The sequence below is a fragment of the Liolophura sinensis genome, chromosome 2, assembly GCF_032854445.1.
Source record: "Liolophura sinensis isolate JHLJ2023 chromosome 2, CUHK_Ljap_v2, whole genome shotgun sequence".
Lineage (NCBI taxonomy): Eukaryota > Metazoa > Mollusca > Polyplacophora > Chitonida > Chitonidae > Liolophura > Liolophura sinensis.
The window spans coordinates 27926878-27947510 of record NC_088296.1 but is presented as its reverse complement, the minus strand read 5'-3'; the positions used below and the strand labels follow the sequence as shown (position 1 = coordinate 27947510).

The following is a 20633-nucleotide window of genomic DNA, read 5'->3' as shown; positions in this document are numbered from 1 at the left end:
AAAAGAAAACAACAAAACAGTTTTAAAAAGTAAACATAATAGATTATCGCGCACTGTAAGACCCCACTATAAGAAACATTAAAACTTACACATGTGCTTATATACAGAAAATAACTGATGTAGAATACAGTGTTCTAACATAATTATTAAACCAAACATAATCTCTATTTTTACAGTTTCATTAACGTGTGAGTTTTCGGAAGATTAAAGTATTAACTATTTGTTCAAGGCTCCATACGAACGTGACAAAGAAACATATGTGGCAGAGGATGTAACAGGTAAAAAAAAGGTATAAAAAATTCCTTTATTCAAAGAAAATGTCAAAATGAATTAATCAAAGTGTATTAAGGAAGGCTGAAGGTAATGATAAACAGTATGCAGACGACTGAAATTCGATCTTTTTACACTAAATTAACAGGACATCAATGATCTAAAACTCTACAGTATAAAGGCATATGGGATGATTAAGTTTCTATCCTCCTTCAATGACACATGTTGCGAACAGTTGCCATATTGGAACAATCTTAAATAGCATATTTAACTGTTCATATCCTAAGTAAGACCCGGTTTGATTTGAAAAAAAAGAAAGTCTTGACTTTTGGCTGCGTGAAGTGCTCGGTTGAGGCGTCTACACGCGCTCGCAGATTCCATCAAACTTTTCGCACGAACATTGTTTCTGGCTGTTAATTGTATTCATATTGGTTCAAGTTCAGATTTCAATTACAGTAAAAATACCTTTTATTCTCTAATGTTAAAACCATTTACAGAATGTATTTTTACTCGAACAATAAAGGCTTAAGCAAACGATAGTTATATAAGCAACGATAACTATCGTTACTTGTCTTGGCAGTTTGTCACGGCGTTTGGGCACAAAATAACGCCTTAAATACACGGACCTCTCAGGCACTTATGTTATTTTTTTTCGTCTGTCGAGTACTAGTCCGCGTGAGTCCTCGGTAACTTGGTAACGATCAAACCGAGCCACTGTGCAGAAAGCCTCAACAGATTTGACAAAGAGAGGTAACTGCATCAGGTGTTTGAAGGGAGAGCGCTCGGGGGACCGTTTCACAAAAAGTCTAAAGGTTAAGCCTAGACGGCTAACTCAGTTCATTTATTCATTTTTTCAATTTATTCATTCAGGCAAAATAGGATTAGATCAACTTCTGTCAGAAAAAAGGCCGTTTTAAAGCTCACAAACCACCAAAATCACATCCATTTTTGTTGTTTTGCTTCGATTGTCTATTGAGAGTTATGGCCCTTCGTTGGCAAACTTCGTCAAACACGAAAATGAAGAAGAAATTATCATCGTTTTTAAATATTTATACATAGTAGTTTAATTTATTTATCTATTGAAGTCAGTTTAATAATTATCATCATGGATTCAAATTTATAAGGTAAGCCGGCTAAGCTTTACACAGTTTTAATTTTGTAAAAAAGGATGGTGAAATTTTTCGTAGCCTGTTTACAATAGTCGGCGAAATGACCCTCAGCCATTTATCATTTACCTCAATCAACAGTTTGATTTAGTGAACAGTAATTAAAAAAAAATCATGTCAAGCAGCTGTTTTCTAGGGGATTCATTTTGCCTTAAATAGCTTACTGTTCATATACACGACAAAATACTCAGAAATTCTTATCGAGAGGACTCACATTATGAGCTTTAAAGCAATGTGTAGATTTTCACTGCTTTTTAAAATCCGCAGATTGGTAAAAATTTTACAGGGGTTCTCAGCAACTAGAAGTTATTAAAATGTGCGCGAGCTCTAACTAAAATACTCTGCCTGCTCAAGAACTAAAGAGGTAAATAAGCCATCAAGTTACGTTAGTTACATCGGCGGACTACAAAAGGAGGTTAAAAAATATGCGTCGTCTTTCTAAAGATGTATGTTTGAAATCATAACACTTGTTATATCCCATGTAGAGCAAATTTATTTAATTGCAACCAGTGGAGTTGGCGCATAGCACAGGTCTTGAAATTCAAGGCTTAATTGCCACGTGAATAAACTACATAACAGAGCACCATTTCTTGCCAAGTATTCTGGTCGGCCTCACATCAGTATATCACGTACCTTATCCTGTACATTCACATCAGTACCCTTCTCTAGCAGCAAACGAAGAACATCCACACTGTTTTTAAGAGCTGCACAGTGCAAAGGTGTCTTCCCATCCTGAGAACCGAAAAAATACTGTAATAACTGAAATGCTACTTCAGTAAAAATGTTGTTAATGGCAAATTTACTAATACTAAACGTAACTACACCTATTGATACGTGGAATATAAAAAAATACAAATGTGAGTTATTTTGGTGGCGGATAAGCTATTTCAAGTGCGCTTTGCACTTGCCGGTTGAACACGGCCGAACTCATCTGCAGAGCATGGTATAGATCGCGTGACGTCACAAGTAGAGAGCTAATCAGATTCTTTGCATGGCAAGTGCAGCTTTGCTACTGACAGTTATGAAGTTTGGCACGGCGCAACTCGCCTTATTGATCATAAAATGCCTTAAAACTAATATATTCATTTACATCGGCGATATGTCTTTCAGGACAATATATTTTTAGAAGGGTGATTCTCATCTACATTACAGCAGCTTCGCTTGAAAAAGACATGTGCGGTGACGAATACTCGATCCATCCACCAACTGATTCCCCGCATAAGACTTACGTTATATGGCTCAGATAAAAGATTTTAACACTCTGTAATCTATCATCTCTAATTAGAAAAAAACTTTACCAACACTTTGTCTCAGGTATTTGTTCAATATTTTCAAGAACAGGGCACCAAGAAATGCTAGGTACCCACTACCTTAACTAATTATAGACATTCTTCTTCTCAAAGATAATGGCAGATTTGTTGATGAAAAGTGACATTTTAGCCCTATGTAGCTTGGAAGAGGGGTGACCTACAGTGGCGAGAAGGATTGCATTTAGCAATTTTCTTTGCATTAGAAATTGACAAAAGACATAAACTCTATGTTTAGTAACATTTTAGGGCATTCTGTGGTTGTTCTATTAACCATTAACTGCTGATTTGAAGTCTAAAATCACTGGTAAATTCAAATTGCCAGACAGTAGGGGTCTTTTCGTGACCCTAAACACCAAAGGAAATTGCAAGACTTAGTTTTACAGTGGTTGTAATTACGGAATTTTGGGTATTAGCAGTCATTGGTTTCTTGTAATGTCAAGTTTTCTGGATAGATGAGAAGATTTCTCTCCTCATTCGAAAGACAAAGTCAAGTGATTCATCCAATTCACTGTAAAATGTCATTCTTTGTGGACGTTTTGACCTTGATGCTACATGGAAATCTGTCAGTACAGCACTTTTTGATTTAGAAGGAGAACATTCGTTATAAGAAGCGTTTTTATTGTACGTGTTCGTTATCTTCTACAGCCTGTTTCTGTTTCTCCGCTGCACTACTTCTTGAGGAATGAATGAATGAAAGATTATGGTTTAACGTCGCTATTTCTGGAGGAAAAGTACAACAATCAGCTATAGAACGTGACAGTGTAACATTTATCATAGCCAGCAGTTTGATGAACCTCAGTTAAAATTAAACTTAGGTCAAGCGGCTGTTTTATATCCATGGGTACGGTTTGACACTGATACGTTTTGGCTTTGATAGCGGAATAAGAATATAGACGACAAATAGTCAGAAATTCGTATCAAAAAGAGTCACATTGTGAATTTAAAACAGTAGACAGATTTTCACCGCTTTATAAATTTCGCAGTTTGGTGAAATTTTGTCAGGGGTTTTCAAGAAAATGAAATCGCTGGAATATGCTCAAGTTCTAACTAAATACTCCGCCTGCTCAAGAACTAAAGCGGTAAAAAATCATTAAGTTGCGTTAGTTACATCTGCGGACTACAAAAGGAGATTATAAAATATGCTTCGTCTTTCTAAAGATGTAAGTTTGAAATATTCAAACTTTTTATATCTTATGTAGAGCAAATTTATTTAGCTGCAACCAGCAGATTTTGCACATAGCACAGGTATCGAAATTCAAGGCTCATTTGTCATGTAAGTGAACGACATGGCAAAACATCATCTATCGTCAAGTATTCTCGCCGGCCTCATATCAGTATATCACGTACCTTATCCTGTACATTGACATCAGCGCCCTTCTCCAGCAGCACATGAACAACACCCACACTGTTATTGAGTGCTGCACAGTGCAAAGGTGTCCTCTCATCCTGTGCAAAGTAAATATAATGTAATACTTGAAATGCTACTTCAGTAAAAATGCTAATAAAGACACATTTACTATCATTGCACGTAATTACACATATCTACACTGGGAATGTAAAAATAGTACGATTGTCAGGTGTTTTGGTGTCGTAGCAGGGATTTTAGCTGCGCTTAATTAAGACTTGTCGGCGGAACACAGCCGAACTTAGGTGTATCGCGTGGTATAGATCACGTGACGTCACAATTAGACATCTGATTAGACTCTTAATATGGCAGTGGAGCTTAAGCTACTGACACCTGGGAATTCTGTTTTTTTAAACAATATTTTATTCAACCAAATGAACTGCCTATATATATTTACACGCACACACACGCACACACACATACACACTTGCATACATGTGCAAGAATAATTTAATACAGCAATGTTATGTATCCAGATTTGCAAGGCAATGAAAAGTGTGTGTGTGTGTTGGGGGTGTATGTGTGTGTTAAAGGGGGGGGGGGGGGGTAAGCTACAATAAAAAGTAGTAGTTAATTAAATCGTTTTGTTGCAAGAATAAAGCTTATCAAACATCGCATTATTTTTACATCGTGATAATAAACGATTACCATGAAGGAGGCTTTCTACGCCTGGAATAGTATCCGTAGGTCCGAAAATGTCTAAGCTATGCTGCAAACATAGATTAGGGCACTTGTGGTGCAAACATAGATTAGGGCACTTGTGAAAGAAATGTAAGCAATGTTCGATTTGACGACCACTGGCGCAACTTGCAGAGTCAGAAATGTGTCTCGCAAACATGCGTGCTTTTAGCTGGGAACAACCCATACGAAGTTGCGCGTGGATAATTTCAACTTGTCTGTTAGGCCTATAGTAATACTTTGGAACCCTAACATCTTTAAATAGTGACCTACAAAAATCACGAAAAGTAGTTTTTCGAATTTCTTAAGGAACATTATTCCACAATGAGGAGTAGTGGATGGGACAAATAAGTTGGCGAATAAAGATGTTGTGAGTTTCTTAGATTATAGTGTTGTGTGCTTACTGGCAAGGGTGTAAGCTGGCCTAAGTAACCTGGAGATATGAATTATTATGAAACATTTTATACAAGCGCTTTAACTTATATCTACTTCTTCGTTCTGATAGAGGAAGAATCCCAGCTTCAGTGTATAATAAATTTTGACTGGTACCACGAGTACAGCCAGATATGGTACGTAATGCACTTGAATGAAGATTTTCTAATATTTCAGTTGGCTATATAAAAAATCATAGTCAAAAATGAGTCAGGATAAAGGACAGATATAAGCGCTCTATAGATTGACGCGAGAGCTTGTTCATTCCATGCCTCTAAAACAATTTATCATGGGAAAACTCTGTACAACTAGATTGTTTATATGGGCCTTCCACCTTGCAGATAAGGCCGAGGTGCTTATGTGAGGACACATCCGTGATAGGATTGTCTTGCATAAACAATGTTGGATGAGGCTCTGCGTTGCGTTTATGTGAAAAGACACGAGACACAGTTTTAATGTTAAATTGATTAGCCAATTATCGGCCCAGACTGATACTTTCTTTCTTTTTCTTGATCAAGTCCATTGGTCGCAATATCTGGAGTTTTATCGGTTAAATACAAAGGCTTGTCGTCGGTAAATAATCTAACCTGAGCTCCGAAGTCGCACGCAATATCATTTATATAGTCAAGGAACAGGACGGGTCCTAAAACCGAACCTTGTGGAACACCAGCATTTAAGACTTTTTGAGGAGATGTTTTTCCAGATATAACAACCGATATTTTTCTGTTAGCTAAATAGTATTTAATCCACAAGAGAAGATTCCAATTTGCATCAGTTCGTCGAGTTTGTAAAGTAGATCGTTGTGCCAAACACGATCGAATGCCTTGTTAACGTCACAAAACACAGCGCTCACCTCTTTCCCACAATCAGGGGCACTGCATGCCTGGTTGTAAATATCCACCAGATCGTAAACTGTACTGTTACAAGAGCGAAATCCAGACTGTAAATTACTAAGTACATTGTTATCAATCATGAAATCGTAAAGGTGTTTGTGAATGCACCTTTCAAAGACTTTACTTAAATTGGTCGTGAGCGAGGTAGGCCTACAATTTTCAGTGTCATCAACACGGCCTATTTTTATAGATGGAAGTCAGATATACTTGTTTCTAGACAAGTGGCATGACACAACAGGCAAGACACAGATTAAAGAGTCTACACAAAGGTGTAGATAACACTGACGCACAGGTCTTTAAAATCGATTGTGAGTCCCGTCAGGTCCAACGGATTTCGACAGGTATAAGCTGGAGATAATGTCCTCAACTTCATGAGATGATGTCGTCACAACGACTACGGTGTTGTTGGCCATGTGCGGGGAAGCAGGCAAGACAGCATTACCGTCACCCAGTTCTGTTTGGCGGGCAATGTATTCATTAAATTCATTTGCAATATTTTGTAACTCAGTGTATATATTACTGTTTTTGCTAGATATTTAGTCAACGCTCATCAATTTTTGAAGCCAAGGGCTTCATTAGAAATAGCAGCATCTAACCTTTTATCACAGTTCTCCCTTGTGCTCCTATTGAGGGTTATGGTATCATTTATAATTTGTCCGAAATTTGCCCAGTCGGCCGCTCTTTTTGAGTTCTCTCTATCTCGTTTGCGCATGGACAGGCGGAGTTCATTAATTACCCAAGGCTTATCATGAGGTCTGATATTGACATATTTGTTTGGAATGAGGGGCGTCGTGGCTCAGTTGGTTAGCCCGCTAACGCAGTGTAATGATCCACGAGCGTCTCACCAATGCAGTCGCTGTGAGTTTAAGTCCAACTCATGCTGGCTTCCCCTCCGACCGTACGTGTAAAGGTGTGTGAGCAACCTGTGGATGGTCCTGGGTTTCCCCCGGGATCTGCCCGGTTTCCTCCCCCAATAATGCTGGACGCCGTCGTATAAGTGAAGTATTCTTGGGTACGGCGTAAAACACCAATGAAATAAATAAATAAATATTTGGAATGAAGATATTGCAAATGTCCAAAACACAATTGTCTATATCCTCAGTTTTTTTACTTGCATCAGGCGATGGAAAAAACAAACACTTTTAATTTGTCTGGGTAAAATAGTTTTTAAGACCATCCCTATCAATTTGATCATAAGAGTATATGCGCTATTTAAACGTTGAATTGAGTGGTACATCAAAGTTGACAGTCACGCTATTGCCATGGTTGTCAAAACAAAAAAAGGCAAAGAGCCCCGATTGCAAGATATTTTCTGGACAAATTATCAAATCAGTCCAGTGATTTGGACGTTGGGGTAATCCGTTTAGGTTCTGTTATCATTTGTTTGAGCTCAAGTACATGTTCAGTTTGGTACATTTTAGGATGAGGGCTTTGTAAGGAGTCAAAATTAAAGTCACCTACAACCACTTATTTTATTACCAGAGTGTCATGAATTCTGGTAGGCCTTAACTCGCCTTATTGTGCATAAAGTGCCATAAAACTAATATATCTCTTTACATTAAAGGAATGTCTTTAAGTACAATATATTTTTAGAAAGGTAATTTTGACGTGCATGTGAGTACCATAAAACTTATATATCTCTTTACACTAAAAGAATGTCTTTAAGTACAATATATTTTGGAAGGGTAATTTTGACATATATGTGGGTAGCTTTGTTTGAAAAAAACAGGCTCGATGACAGGCTCGTTCGATCCATCGCCTTAAAGCCCGTATATGACTTACTTTATATGGCTCGGATAAAGGCTTTCGATGCTCTATAATCTATCATCTGCAACTAGAAAAAGACCTTACTGACACTTCGTCTCAGGTACTTGTTCAATATTTTGAAGAACGTAACACCAAGAAATCACAAGTTAATCCGGTAGCAGGGATCAGGTCAAAACGTTCGCTGGCAAAAATTCCCGCCACCAAAACCGCCACTGAATATGCGCACGTTGTTGGCACTGCACTTGGTTAATTTAACCTTTATGGAACAATTTAACATTATTGGGTATATTTTAATGGGATAAACTGTGCACATTTGACCACTTCTTCGTGGCCATCTGATGTTGGACACAACCGGATATAAACATGTCATCTGAGCTGATGACACGGAGCTAATCGTTTAAAATTCTGGTTTAAAAGACAGATGGAATTTAATTTGGTTCAATTCTCATTTCTGCATAACTGCATATGTTGTGTGTTTTTTTTATATTTTGTTTTAAAAAATGCAATAAAATTATACCGGTGCGTCTTTCAACGACTTCTGATGTTGTGTGGGCCTACCGTGCCATGATTCATTCCTGTCACATGAGAAAAGTGAAAAGCTATCTATCCTTACTGTATAATGTATGAGTAATGTAGAACTTAACAAATGCAGTGGTCCTATTTTTAAAATTTGAATAAAAAAAAATACAGATATAAGAGTGTTAGGCGTTGCTGACATTTATGTGTGGCTAGAACTTGTTCATTTCACTTCTCAATGTTTGCCTATTGTAATCACCATGTGTCTGTATATCATAGGCACACATCACACTGGCGTTATTTTGGCGTTACAGCTGTCAAACGGAAAAACGTGTGTTACTTACGTGGGTTTGGTGCCTAGTACAGGCAAAGCACAATCTATTGTCAAGTATTGTGGTCGGCCTCACATCAGTATATCACGTACCTTATCCTGTACATTGACATTAGCGCCCTTCTCCAGCAGCACACGAACAACACCCACACTGTTTTTCAGGGCTGCATAGTGCAAAGGTGTTTGCCCAACCTGTGCAAAGTAAATATGATGTAATGTGGTAACGCACACACTTATACATTATTTAACTTGAGTGTTTACCTAATACATAATTAAGCACTTTCCCCACGACATTTCTCAGAAAGCATGTAAATTAACAGCATAAAGTGAAACTAGAGTAGTCATGACAGTATGCTCATTGGTAAAGGGTCGCAGCGAACCGGTGAAATACTCTTTCCCTTGATGCGGAGAAAGTAAGAACTTCCAATGTGACTGAACTCTGCAGTTTTCTGGGAGTTGTGTCGTATTATCGCATTATCTGCATTGTCTCCCGAAGAAAGATGTAAAATTTTCATGGTGTCAGGAATGCGAAAACGCATACAAACATCTGAGAGACACTCTTTGCGCTACACCTACTTTACACTATCCAAATTTCTCTCTGCTATTCGTGCTCCACACAGACACCAGGAATCACGGATTAGGTGTTGTATTGGCTCAGCTTGATGGTGAAGAAGAGCAAACGAGTGCCCATGGAAGTCGGCAGCTGAAGAAAGCAGAACAAAATTATGCAACCACTGAGAAAGAAGCCCTCACCCTCTTTTAGGGTATAATGACGTTCCGTCATTATCTTTCCCGTCAAACATTCACCATTGTGACGGATCACACCCCACTCAGATGGCTGATGAGTCAGAAAAATCCCGTTGGAAAACTTGCCAGATGGTCACTGGAACTCCAGGAATATGACCTCAAGATCGAGCACAGGTCAGGTGCAAAGCATGGTAATGCTGACGGCCTGTCGCGTTGACCGTATGCTGTTGCTCAAGTGCAACAATCTGATGATGTCGTTGGCTTTCGAAACACATTATTTCGGATATCCCAAATGAAGGACATGTTCGCGTCTGCAATGTTGAGGTATCTAGAGGATGGTATCCTACCAGCAACGTCTACAGAGACTAGGAAAATTGTCGCCGAGTTGGGAGACTATTTACTGGAGGATGGTGTCTTGTATCACCTCTGGAGTCCAGGCTCACGGGGACGCGGAAAATATACCCGGAAACAGTTGGTAGTTCCGCAGTCAATTATCGCCGAGGTCTTGTTCATGTAGTACGATCATCAAACAGCCGGTCACCTTGGTTTAATAAGACCTACGGAAAAAACCCTCTTATAACCATATACCATATAATCGTATCGCTGTAGATGTGTTAGGCCTGTTCCTGCCTACGGATGAGGGTAATCAGTAAATTGTTGTGGTCAGCGACTACCTGACGAAATGACGAAAACCCTTCGCAATAAAGTCCCAAGATGCACGTACATGTGCCAAGCTATGTGTTGAAGAAATATTTGCTCGTCATGAAAGTCCCAAAGTCCTCCTGGCAGACAGAGGAACGAACTTCTAACCCAAGCTGTTAAAAGAGATTTGCGAAATCATGAACACTAACAAAGTAAATACTTCTACCTATCATCAGCAGACAGATGGGCTCGTGGATAGGTTTAATCATACGTTGGCAACACTGGTGTCCATGTATGTTAGTAACCATTACCGTGACTAGGACTGTATCATACCATTCGCACAGTTTGCCCACAAAACAAGCATTCAAAAGAGCATCCGGGAAACGCCTGAAGGTTCTGTTTACTCTAATGTAGAGAACCCTTGTTACCAGTGGACACCGCACTCCTTTCGAGGATTTCAGCCTTTAAGGTTGCAGACGAACACAAAGTTGAAGTCATGGTTCGTCCACGAGAAGCCCGTGAGCTGGTCAAAGCCAACATAGACCTGGCTGAACAGGAGGAGAAGAGCCACTATGACCACCATTCTCGTGAACCTCTGTCCCAGGAAGGCGATAAAGTGTCAGTGCATAATCCCAGACCTTCTCCGGGACGATGCAAGAAGTTTCCACATCCTCGGCCTGGGCCATATAGGAATGTCCAGCAAATTTCGCCGGTGTCCATACCAAAGAAACCATTGTTGTTTCACCGTAATCTTGAGAGCATTATGTCGTTTCAACTGTTACGTATCACTATTAAATGAACCCTGACGATTGGCAGACATGCTACTTCATTGTAATTCTTTAATTATACCTATCCTTGTTAGGAATCCTTAAGGACGTGGAGATATAATGTAAAGTCGTGCATCTAAGGAAACTGCAAGAGTTTGCTCTACTTTCGTGTGATAGTTGATACACTTTTCATCTTGTAGGCGACTCCATTCTTGGTAAAGTCTGATTGCGTCTCTTCCGTGATGTGGGAAAGTAAAGTTTTCTGTAAAATGCTTGGAGTTGTTCCCAGTGATCACAAAAAGGAGGGGTAGGGATGTGACGGCGAGCAGTCCCCGTCTAGCACCAAACAAACCGAAAAAATGACAAACCGAACACTGCATATATATTTACTTTCGTCTGTATTATATTCACATTTACAAACAGGGGCATCAGTACATCGTCTGGGGATAGCCTAGAGAGAATTAAGACTGGTAAACAGTCATGCCTACCTTAGTATGATCACACGGTGAAACGGGCACGGACATGCGGCTTCATGTATTTTGCACAGTGGTGCTCAGCGGTTTTTCATTTATACTCCAATAAAAATTTTACTGTCAATCCTTAAGTTTTCCTGTATAATTTACCAGGTTTATGCTGGTGGGCGAGGCATGAGGCCTGGATTGTTAAATTTGATGAAAAGACAGCAAAAGTGAGCTCACTTTTTTTTTTACTTAATTTAACTTTCCCGGTGCTAGCGGCCGCATAATTTCCTACTATTTAGGCGTTTACAAGAATAGATAGATTATTACATAAATGACAATATAATGTGGTGATACCCGATGTAGTTAGCTCTTTCGTCGGGACAAAGAAATTTTGATGGAAACTTATACTGGTTTCTAGAATACAAACCAGACTAAAGTACACGTCTCCTATAAACAACACAGAGAGTCCAGCTGCAAAAAGAGTACAATTAGGCTGCCGCATGTTTTCATATTTATCTGATAAAGTTTTAATCGAGTCAAGGCATCCTCCACATTAGAACGTAAGAGAGAAAACATCTTTGAGCAGGCACATGTTTCACATTCATTCTTTTACTTGTAGTGGATGAAATTTGGGTAACACGAAGATAACTGCATAACGCACACTGAAAATACTGCTCTGTATTTCAACACGGTTTACTTTGTTGACCATTTTTTAACAGACTGTTTGTTAACAGTAACAAACTAGGCCTACTCTGTTACCGACCGTATTCTGGGCATAGTTAACAAAGACAAGTTTGTTTAACTTAAGTCGGCAGCGCCTTCTACAATGCCGCGATTCTGAAACAAACGACCGTCTGGAGAGGTGGAAGAGGGAAGATGCCTGGACGATAACCTAAAGTTCTAACTATGCCAAGCAACAGATCGATTAATTCTGCTTCTGTAAATGAATTTGCTAGCATTCAGGAGTTTTCAGAGTCTAAGTGTTACGAAAGTTAACTGGACAAATCATCGGAAACTAAGCTGCTGATATCATTTGTTTCAATGGTTTACAGTGTAGTGAATTTAAGGTGTAACAGCTACTGAAATGAACAGGGGCTTTACTCAAGGTTGAAATGTACAGCCTTAGGCCCACATAAATTCTGCTACTTGTATCTTGCAATACATTCGTATGTTATCCACTGCGCTGGCCTGTCTCTCGGTGAATGCAGATCGTATGTTCTCAAATTCTCTTCGGTGTTTGACAGATTTTGCAAGACTTCCAGTTTGTGTAAGATACTGAAATTGCGATAGTCGCAATGGAGCATTTGTTATTAAAATATTCCTTCCAGTGACCCCAGTAGCACCAACGCAGGCTGGGCAGCCCCAGTGGCGCCATCGCGATGTATGAGAGTTCAGGTCCGGTGGTGCCCTCACAGACTGGGCTACCCCAGCATCGCGGACGCAGATTGGACGGCCCTAAGGGCGCCGTCGCGATGTATGACAGCTCCGCTCCAGTGGCTCCGTCGCGATTTATGACAGTTCCATCCTAGTGTCGTCGTCCCGATGATGACAGTTCTGCCTTAATGGCTCCGTTGCGATGTATGACAGTTCACCCCAGTGGCACCGTTGCAGGCTGGGCGGCCCCAGAAGCGCCGTCGCAGACTGGTCGCGACATATGAGAGTTTCGCCCCAGTGGCGCCGTATCAAAGTATGCCAGTACCGCCCCAGTGGCACCGTGGCGATCTATGAAAGTTCCGCCCCAATGTCACCGACGCGATGTATTCAAGTTGCACCAATGTGCCACGTATAGCGGTGCATGGACGACATTATACTCTGTGGCAGGCGGACAAAGTTTACTGCACATTGTAGCACTCCAGTTTCTTTGTTATGCATTATTTCAGACAACAGGGAAATACCGTGTAAGGTATTCAACTTATTTGGTGCAGAAGTTTTCTTTGTAGTGGGCACACAAAATTTGGTTGGTAGTCCTGACAACAATAATACTGGGTATCGCTCGGAGGGCAGATTCTCTAAGTATTGCTCCATGACATACAGTGGTCACTAAAAAGGGCACGTCATACCCGGAAATTCCTAGCATTCCCTAACATCCCTACACAGACAGACTTTCATATGCTGTTACCAAACAAGGCGATACCCTGTTGTACAGCAGTGTCTTGAAAAGACTGGGCAAAGTTGGTTACGTGGTTTACCGACGATTTCGGATTTCGTGAAATTTAGAATTTTTTAAATGATGAAACGACTGTTCTAAAATGTTATCCTGTTGTACACAGAATCTAAGTGAATATATATATAGTTTACAAAAGGTTTCAAAATGCCTTCACAACTTTTAAATCTTGCCATTGGTGGAAAACATGGTGTGACAAAAAGTTTTGCATTTTGAGATAACCCTGACGCTTTCTGATGTATTTCTGGTCATAGCAAAGAAATAACATTATTTTTGTTCCCACCATACTTAATGTTATGTTTACGCCAGAGGCAGCAGAGTATAAATAATTCGCGCCCGAAGTGAACAAGTTTCATCTCTGAATTTTGTTCATATGTGTATTTAAAGAAACAAAAGGTGTTTAAAATGGTGCTTGGTCCAACATGCTCTCCTATTAAATAGCCATACAGTACGTACCTTATTCTGTACGTTGACATTGGCTCCGTGCTTTATCAACAGACGAACAAGGTTCATATCATCTATCCTCACTGCCCAAAACAACGCCGTCTCTCCTTCCTGTGGGATGTCACATTAATATGCCATTTATATACTCGTAACACGGTTTTCTTTTCTAATTATTACTGCTCCCCAAAACAGCATCTCCTTTATATGGACAAGGATGTTGTACGGGTTGAGGCTAGATTAAAGCAGAGTTCAGTTAAACACAACATACGCCCCAACAAATACACTTCCAAACACTTCAACGCAAGAGGACAAAGATGTCTACCTCAAATCCAAACTTTAGGCGGAAAACAGTTGGAGTTGTAGACCGACACGAAATCATTTCTGTTTATGTAGCATATAGAAGGAAAATGGCTATCTAGTTACTATCACAGCTGCGAAAATGGACAAATGTGAGTCGTGAAACATTTTTATCTGTGTATCTATGTATCCACCAAACATTAAACCGCTGGGTGAAAAACAGAAGGTTGGTGTGTTCCCCGAACACGAAATCATATCTATATATATATAGTACATATGAGGAAACTGGCGATCTGGTAACCATGACAACAGCGGAAATGAACAAATTGGCCATAACTACCCAATGAAGATCTGTTTGCGGGTAATGTATGCAATAGTGTTAGCAACATTTTCTACGGGGTTTTGGAGAAAATCTGTTTTCTTTGTTGGTATTTTGTACCCCTTGATATTTGCACGCACAAAGGAACCAGAACACCTCAATGGAGAATCAATTTAGACTGTATTCCTGGAAATAAACCAGAAATAAAACATCTATTTTAATGTTGGTCTTATTCAGTCTAGAGTCCGAGCAATGTGAAAATCATCGTACTGTACACCACATACCTCATTCTGTACATTGACATCAGCGCCTCTCTCTACCAACTGACGAACAAGATCCAGATTATTTGCCCTTAGGGCTAAAAGCAAAGGCGTCTTTCCATCCTGTAAAAGTTAAAAATAGTATGATTTATTTATTTATTTGATTGGTGTTTTACGCCGTACTCAAAAATATTTCACTCATACGACGGCGGCCAGCATTATGGTGGGAGGAAACCGGGCAGAGCCCGGGTAAACAACCACGACCATCTGCAGGTTGCTGGCAGACCTTCCGACCTACGGCCGGAGAGGAAGCCAGAATGAGCTGGACTTGAACTCACAGCGACCGCATTGGTGAGAGACTCCTGGGTAATTATGCTGCGCTAGCGCGCTAACCGACTGAGCCGCGAAGGCCCCCTAAAAAGAAAACTGCATGAAGATGAAGTCAAGACTGAGTGTCAATAAAGGCGCGGAGGCTTTTGACAAGTTTTTAGTTGGGAATAAACTTTATAGGAATACATTTCCGAAATCACCAACAAAATTAACCAAGCACTAATCACATTGGCATTCTAGCATTAACAAATAATGTAAACACTCCAAAATTGCATTCAAAACATTAGCTTCATTTGGATTCTACAATTCTACACCAGTTGTCACCACACAAGGTATACGTTTCCAGTATAAACATACATTATCTTTACGAACTGCCAAAGGAACAACTGTCTCGTTCCTGTGGAACAGGTGACAGTAAGGTAACATATTCTCATAATCCAGTGCTATTTGCTGTATTGTCTGTCTTGTCCATTGTGAGTATTACTCATATAGCTAACGAATTGTACATTTCATGACTGTTACCACTTACATTTCCACCTGTTTGATTTCTTTTATTTCCAGGACGCGGACATTTATGTAAAATCAAAGTTTGGTACTAGAGCACGATGTACATGACGACTGACTGTTATTTAAGCAGGCGGACTTCAGTGGCAGAGCCTGTGTAAAGTCGTGAACTGTTTGTTACCGTACACTTGTGGCACCATTCGGTACATATATCTGGGCCTCTTTCTGGTAAATTACCGTAACTGAAATCATATCTGCCTTATTTAAGGGCACGTTAGGAGTACACTTCCAAACACTTTATCGGAAGTGGACAAAGGTGCCTACCTCAAATCCAAACTTTAGGCGGAAAACAGTTGGAGTTGTAGCCCGACACGAAATCATTTCTGTTTATGTAGCATATAGAGGGAAAATGGCTATCTAGTTACCATGACAGCTGCGAAAATGGACAAATGTGAGTCGTGAAACATTTTTATCTGTGTATCTATGTATCCACCAAAAATTAAACCTCTGGCTGAAAAACAGAAGGTTGGGGTGTTCACCGAACTCGAAATCACATCAAAATTATATATATAGTACCTATGAGGGAAACTGGCGATCTGGTAACCATGACAACAGCGGAAATGAAGAAATGTAAGTCGCGACACATCGACATCTGCTCATGCTGGCTTACTCTCCGGGTGGAAAGACCTGACTACAAACTGCGGATGGTCGTGGCTTTTCCCTGGGCTCTGCCCAATTTCCTCACACCATAATGCTGGTCGCCGTCGTATATGTGAATTATTCTTGGGTACGGCGTAAAACACCAATGAAATAAATAAATCAACAGATTAAAAAATGGCCATAACTACTCAATGAAGATCTGTTTGCGGGTAATGTATGCAATAGTATAAGCAACATTTTCTACAAAGCAAATCTGTTTGCTTTGTTGGTATTTTGTACCCCTTGATATTTGCACGCACAGAGGAACCAGAACACCTCAATGGAGAATCAATTTAGACTGTATTCCTGGAAATAAACCAGAAATAAAACATCTATTTTAATGTTGGTCTTATTCAGTCTAGAGTCCGAGCAATGTGAAAATCATCGTACTGTACACCACATACCTTATTCTGTACATTGACATCAGCGCCTCTCTTTACCAACAGATGAGCAAGATCCAGATTATTTGCCCTCAGTGCTAAAAGCAAAGGCGTCTTTCCGTCCTGTAAAAGTTAAAAATAGTATGTAGATGAAGTCAGGGTTAAAAAAAAGGCCGGAGACATCTGACACATACAGGTTTATATTTGGGAAAAAAATTCTATATATTTACATTTCTGAAAACTTCAACCAAATCAAGCACTGAACCGGTTGGCATCCTGACATTAAATAACGCAAACACTCCAAAACTGTGTACATAACATTAGCGTCGTTTGTGAACATTTGGATTCTACAATTTTACACCAGTTGTCTACACACAAGGAATACGTTTCCAGTATAAAGATATATTTACATCTGGTAAAATTAAAAATAGTATGATTTATTTATTGATTTGATTGGTGTTTTACGCCGTACTCAAGAATATTTCACTTATACGACGGCAGCCAGCATTATGGTGGGAGGAAACCGGGCAGAGCCCGGCGGAAAACCACGACCATCCGCAGGTTGCTGCCAGACCTCCCCACGTACGGCCGGAGAGGAAGCCAGCATGAGCTGGGCTTGAACTCACAGCGACCGCATCGGTGAGAGACTCCTGGGTCATTACGCTGCGCCAGGGCGCTAACCGACTGGGCCACGGAGGCCCCCTAAAAAAATGTTTGAAGATAAAGTCAAGACTGAGTATTAAAAAAGGCGCGGGAACTTTGGACACATACAAGTTTTTAGTTGGCAATAAACTTTATAGGAATACAATCCCGAAATCACCAACAAAATTAACCTAGCACTAATCAGATTGACATGCTAACATTAACAAATTATGTAAACACTCCAAAATTGCATTCATAACATTAGCTTCATTTGGATTCTACAATTCTACAACAGTTGTCACCACACAAGGTATACGTTTCCAGTGTAAACGTACATTATTTTTACAAACTGCCAAATGAACAACTGTCTCGTTCGTGTGGAACAGGTGACAGTAAGGTAATATGTTCACATAATCCAGTGCTATTTATTGTATTGTCGCTCTTGTCCATTGTAAGTGTTACTCACATAGCTAACGAATTGTACATTTCAAGAATGTTACCACTTACATTTCCACCTGTATGATTTCTTTTATTTCCAGGTTGCGGAAATACTAGAGCACGATGTACATGACGACTGACTGTAATTTAAGCAGGCACACTTCAGTAGCACAGTCTCTGTGAACTGTTTGTTGCCGCACACTCGCGGCACCATTCGGTACATATATCTGGGCCTCTTCCTGGTAAATTACGGTCACTGACGTCATATCTACCTCATTTAAGAGCACATCAGGAATGTATTCCAGTCAAACGAACCAAACTGTGGTATGCACCGTAAAAGTATTTAGCAATGGTACCAATTATGTTCAATATATTCCAGGCATCCTCAGTTTACGTTTACCAATTTAGTTCATATTCCCTCGAGCCTAGATTTAGTGTTGAAGCCTTTCAAACATGTTTTATCCAATTAACATTTAAAAAATCGCTTTTGTGGATAATTGAAACATAAACCCGTTGTTTATATTGACATCGATAACGTGGTTTTTCATTTAATCGGTCTGATGACGTACTGGATCCTGAATGTTGACATCAACTCCATTCCTCACTAGGAGACGAAGGCGATTCAGATCATTTGTCTCCGATGAGCCAGGAGTAATGGCGTCTTTCCCTCCTGTGTACCGTAACAACAATATACAAACTATGACCTTATCCCCCGGCATGTAGAACTTGCGTCGATTCACCTACCACACAAAACTTCATTTCGCCAAAGTTCTAAATTCAAACATATTGGAACAAAAAAGAAGTTGCAACTAACATCAACGTTTTTTATTTATTTATTGATTTTTCTGCCAAAATCTGCTTAAACCATTGTGCCATGGTGCGGGGGAATTTGCTACCATTTAAACATTTACACGAACAGTGAGAATAAAACCCTTTTGGTTTTACTCTTTGTGCTGTGTGAGTAATTATATTATATTCTTATATAATTTACCAGGATTCTTCCGGTGGACTAATTATCAATAAGGCCTGGTTCCTTTGCATTCTTTTAATGGTTCTGTGTGTTAAATGTGATGACAACACAGCCTTTGAGCCTTTCTAGACCAGTGACGTCAAATTAATTGCCCGTAATATCACTTTATTTTTTGTACCTAATTCAGCTTAAGGCCGGATGCTAGCGACCGTGTTATTTCCTGCTATTTAGGCATTTACATGAATGGACGGATCAATACATAAATGATAATATAACGTGGTGATACCCGATGTAGTTAACTCTTTTGGTTTACTTGCGCCGGGACAAAACAATTTATGACGGAAAGACATACTGGTTTCTAGAATACAAACCAGACTATGGTATACGTCTCCTATAAACAATACAGAGAGTCCAGCTGCATCAGGAGTACAATTAGGCTGCCTCGGGTTTTCATGTTTATCTGACAAAATTTTAATCAAATCAAGGCATCCTCCACATTAGAACGTAAGCAAGAAAACATCTTTGAGCATGCACATGTATGACATTGAGGCCTTCATGTGTGTGTGTTCAGAATTGTGTATTCATGAGCTTTGTACTTAGGAGTTCTGTCATGCTTACTAATCAAGTACCAGTCAAAAGTCTATTTCAGAAAAGAGCCTATCATACAAACAGCTTTGTAACATTGATTTCATTTCAAAGAAAAGAACACACTCATACAACCTATAACTTATGTGAAAGAGCTATACTTAAAGTTTAAAAGAATGTCTCAATTTTCTGCCAGCAGTGCTTGTTATTTGAATAATTAATAGTTAAACATCGAAGGCTGGGAAATCCCTTTCAGGCCGCCATTTTAACAGATTACATACGTCATCGCGCTTAGCTTTGCCCAGTAGCTATTCAGGGCATGGCATTCCAGGCACAATTTGGCAGCCTACAGCCACGGATGTAGGCATGATGTGCCCTCTAATGAATCCCAAACTCTTCCTTGGTCTAAACACATTAATATTCACCATATACGTACGTATTTAGCTACTACTGGACACTTATGGTAGAAGTAAAACCTTAAGCACAGTGACGTCACAATGAAGATTTAAGAGGAGGAAAGGAGGCCTTTCATTGGATAAGTCTAAAGCGTGGTGAAAATAGTGGACTTTTAATGTTTGTCGTATCGGTGGATTTTGTAGAAAATAACGATGTTTAAACCTTTTTTTCTTTCTGAGGAAAACTTAAAAAGAAATTCCATACAATTTGTGTAGGTCTTTCAGGTAAGGTATTGATTGTATTAAATGTGTTCTTTTCATTTAAGACCACAGTGATTCCATGATGTTACATCTGGCTCGTCACGTATGTAATATGTGTGTTTCCCAAGCAACAACAACTCACCTTATTCTGAATGTTGATATCCCCGTCCAGATCCACAATCTGACGGACAATATCCGCATTATTTTTACACACTGCCCAATGAACAGCCGTTTCTCCTTCCTGTGGAATGTCACAATTACATGCATGTAGCAGGTTCATAGACATCAGTGGTATAGATGTATCTCCCGATTGTTAGTGTATATCGTGTAGGTAAACAAACTATCTATTGATAAACCGAACTGACCAAGGATGTGTTGCGTTAGTCCGCAGTGCCGCAATCACACTGTACCGCAGTATGGCGGTCGCTATTAGCACCACAACACCGTAACGATGTACTACAGTACCGCGGCCACACACAGCGCCGTAGCATCGTAACGATACACTACAGTGCCACGGTTACACTGTACCACAGTGCCGCAGTTACAAACAGCACCACAGC

At 39.8% G+C, this 20633-nt stretch overlaps 1 protein-coding gene across 1 annotated transcript in view; it reads right to left on the bottom strand.

The window, feature by feature from the left end:
- LOC135462433 (putative ankyrin repeat protein RF_0381) overlaps nt 1–14100 on the bottom strand; it is a 43830-nt gene extending 29730 nt beyond the window's left edge. The window contains exons 1-4 of the mRNA XM_064739659.1: nt 14006–14100; nt 8862–8960; nt 4094–4192; nt 2070–2168 (exon numbers count right to left, since the gene is read on the bottom strand). Of these exons, the coding sequence (XP_064595729.1) occupies nt 2070–2168; nt 4094–4192; nt 8862–8960; nt 14006–14062 (354 nt within the window). The 5' untranslated portion in view covers nt 14063–14100. The remainder of the gene's footprint in view (nt 1–2069; nt 2169–4093; nt 4193–8861; nt 8961–14005) is intronic.
- Nucleotides 14101–20633: the final 6533 nt, after the last annotated feature.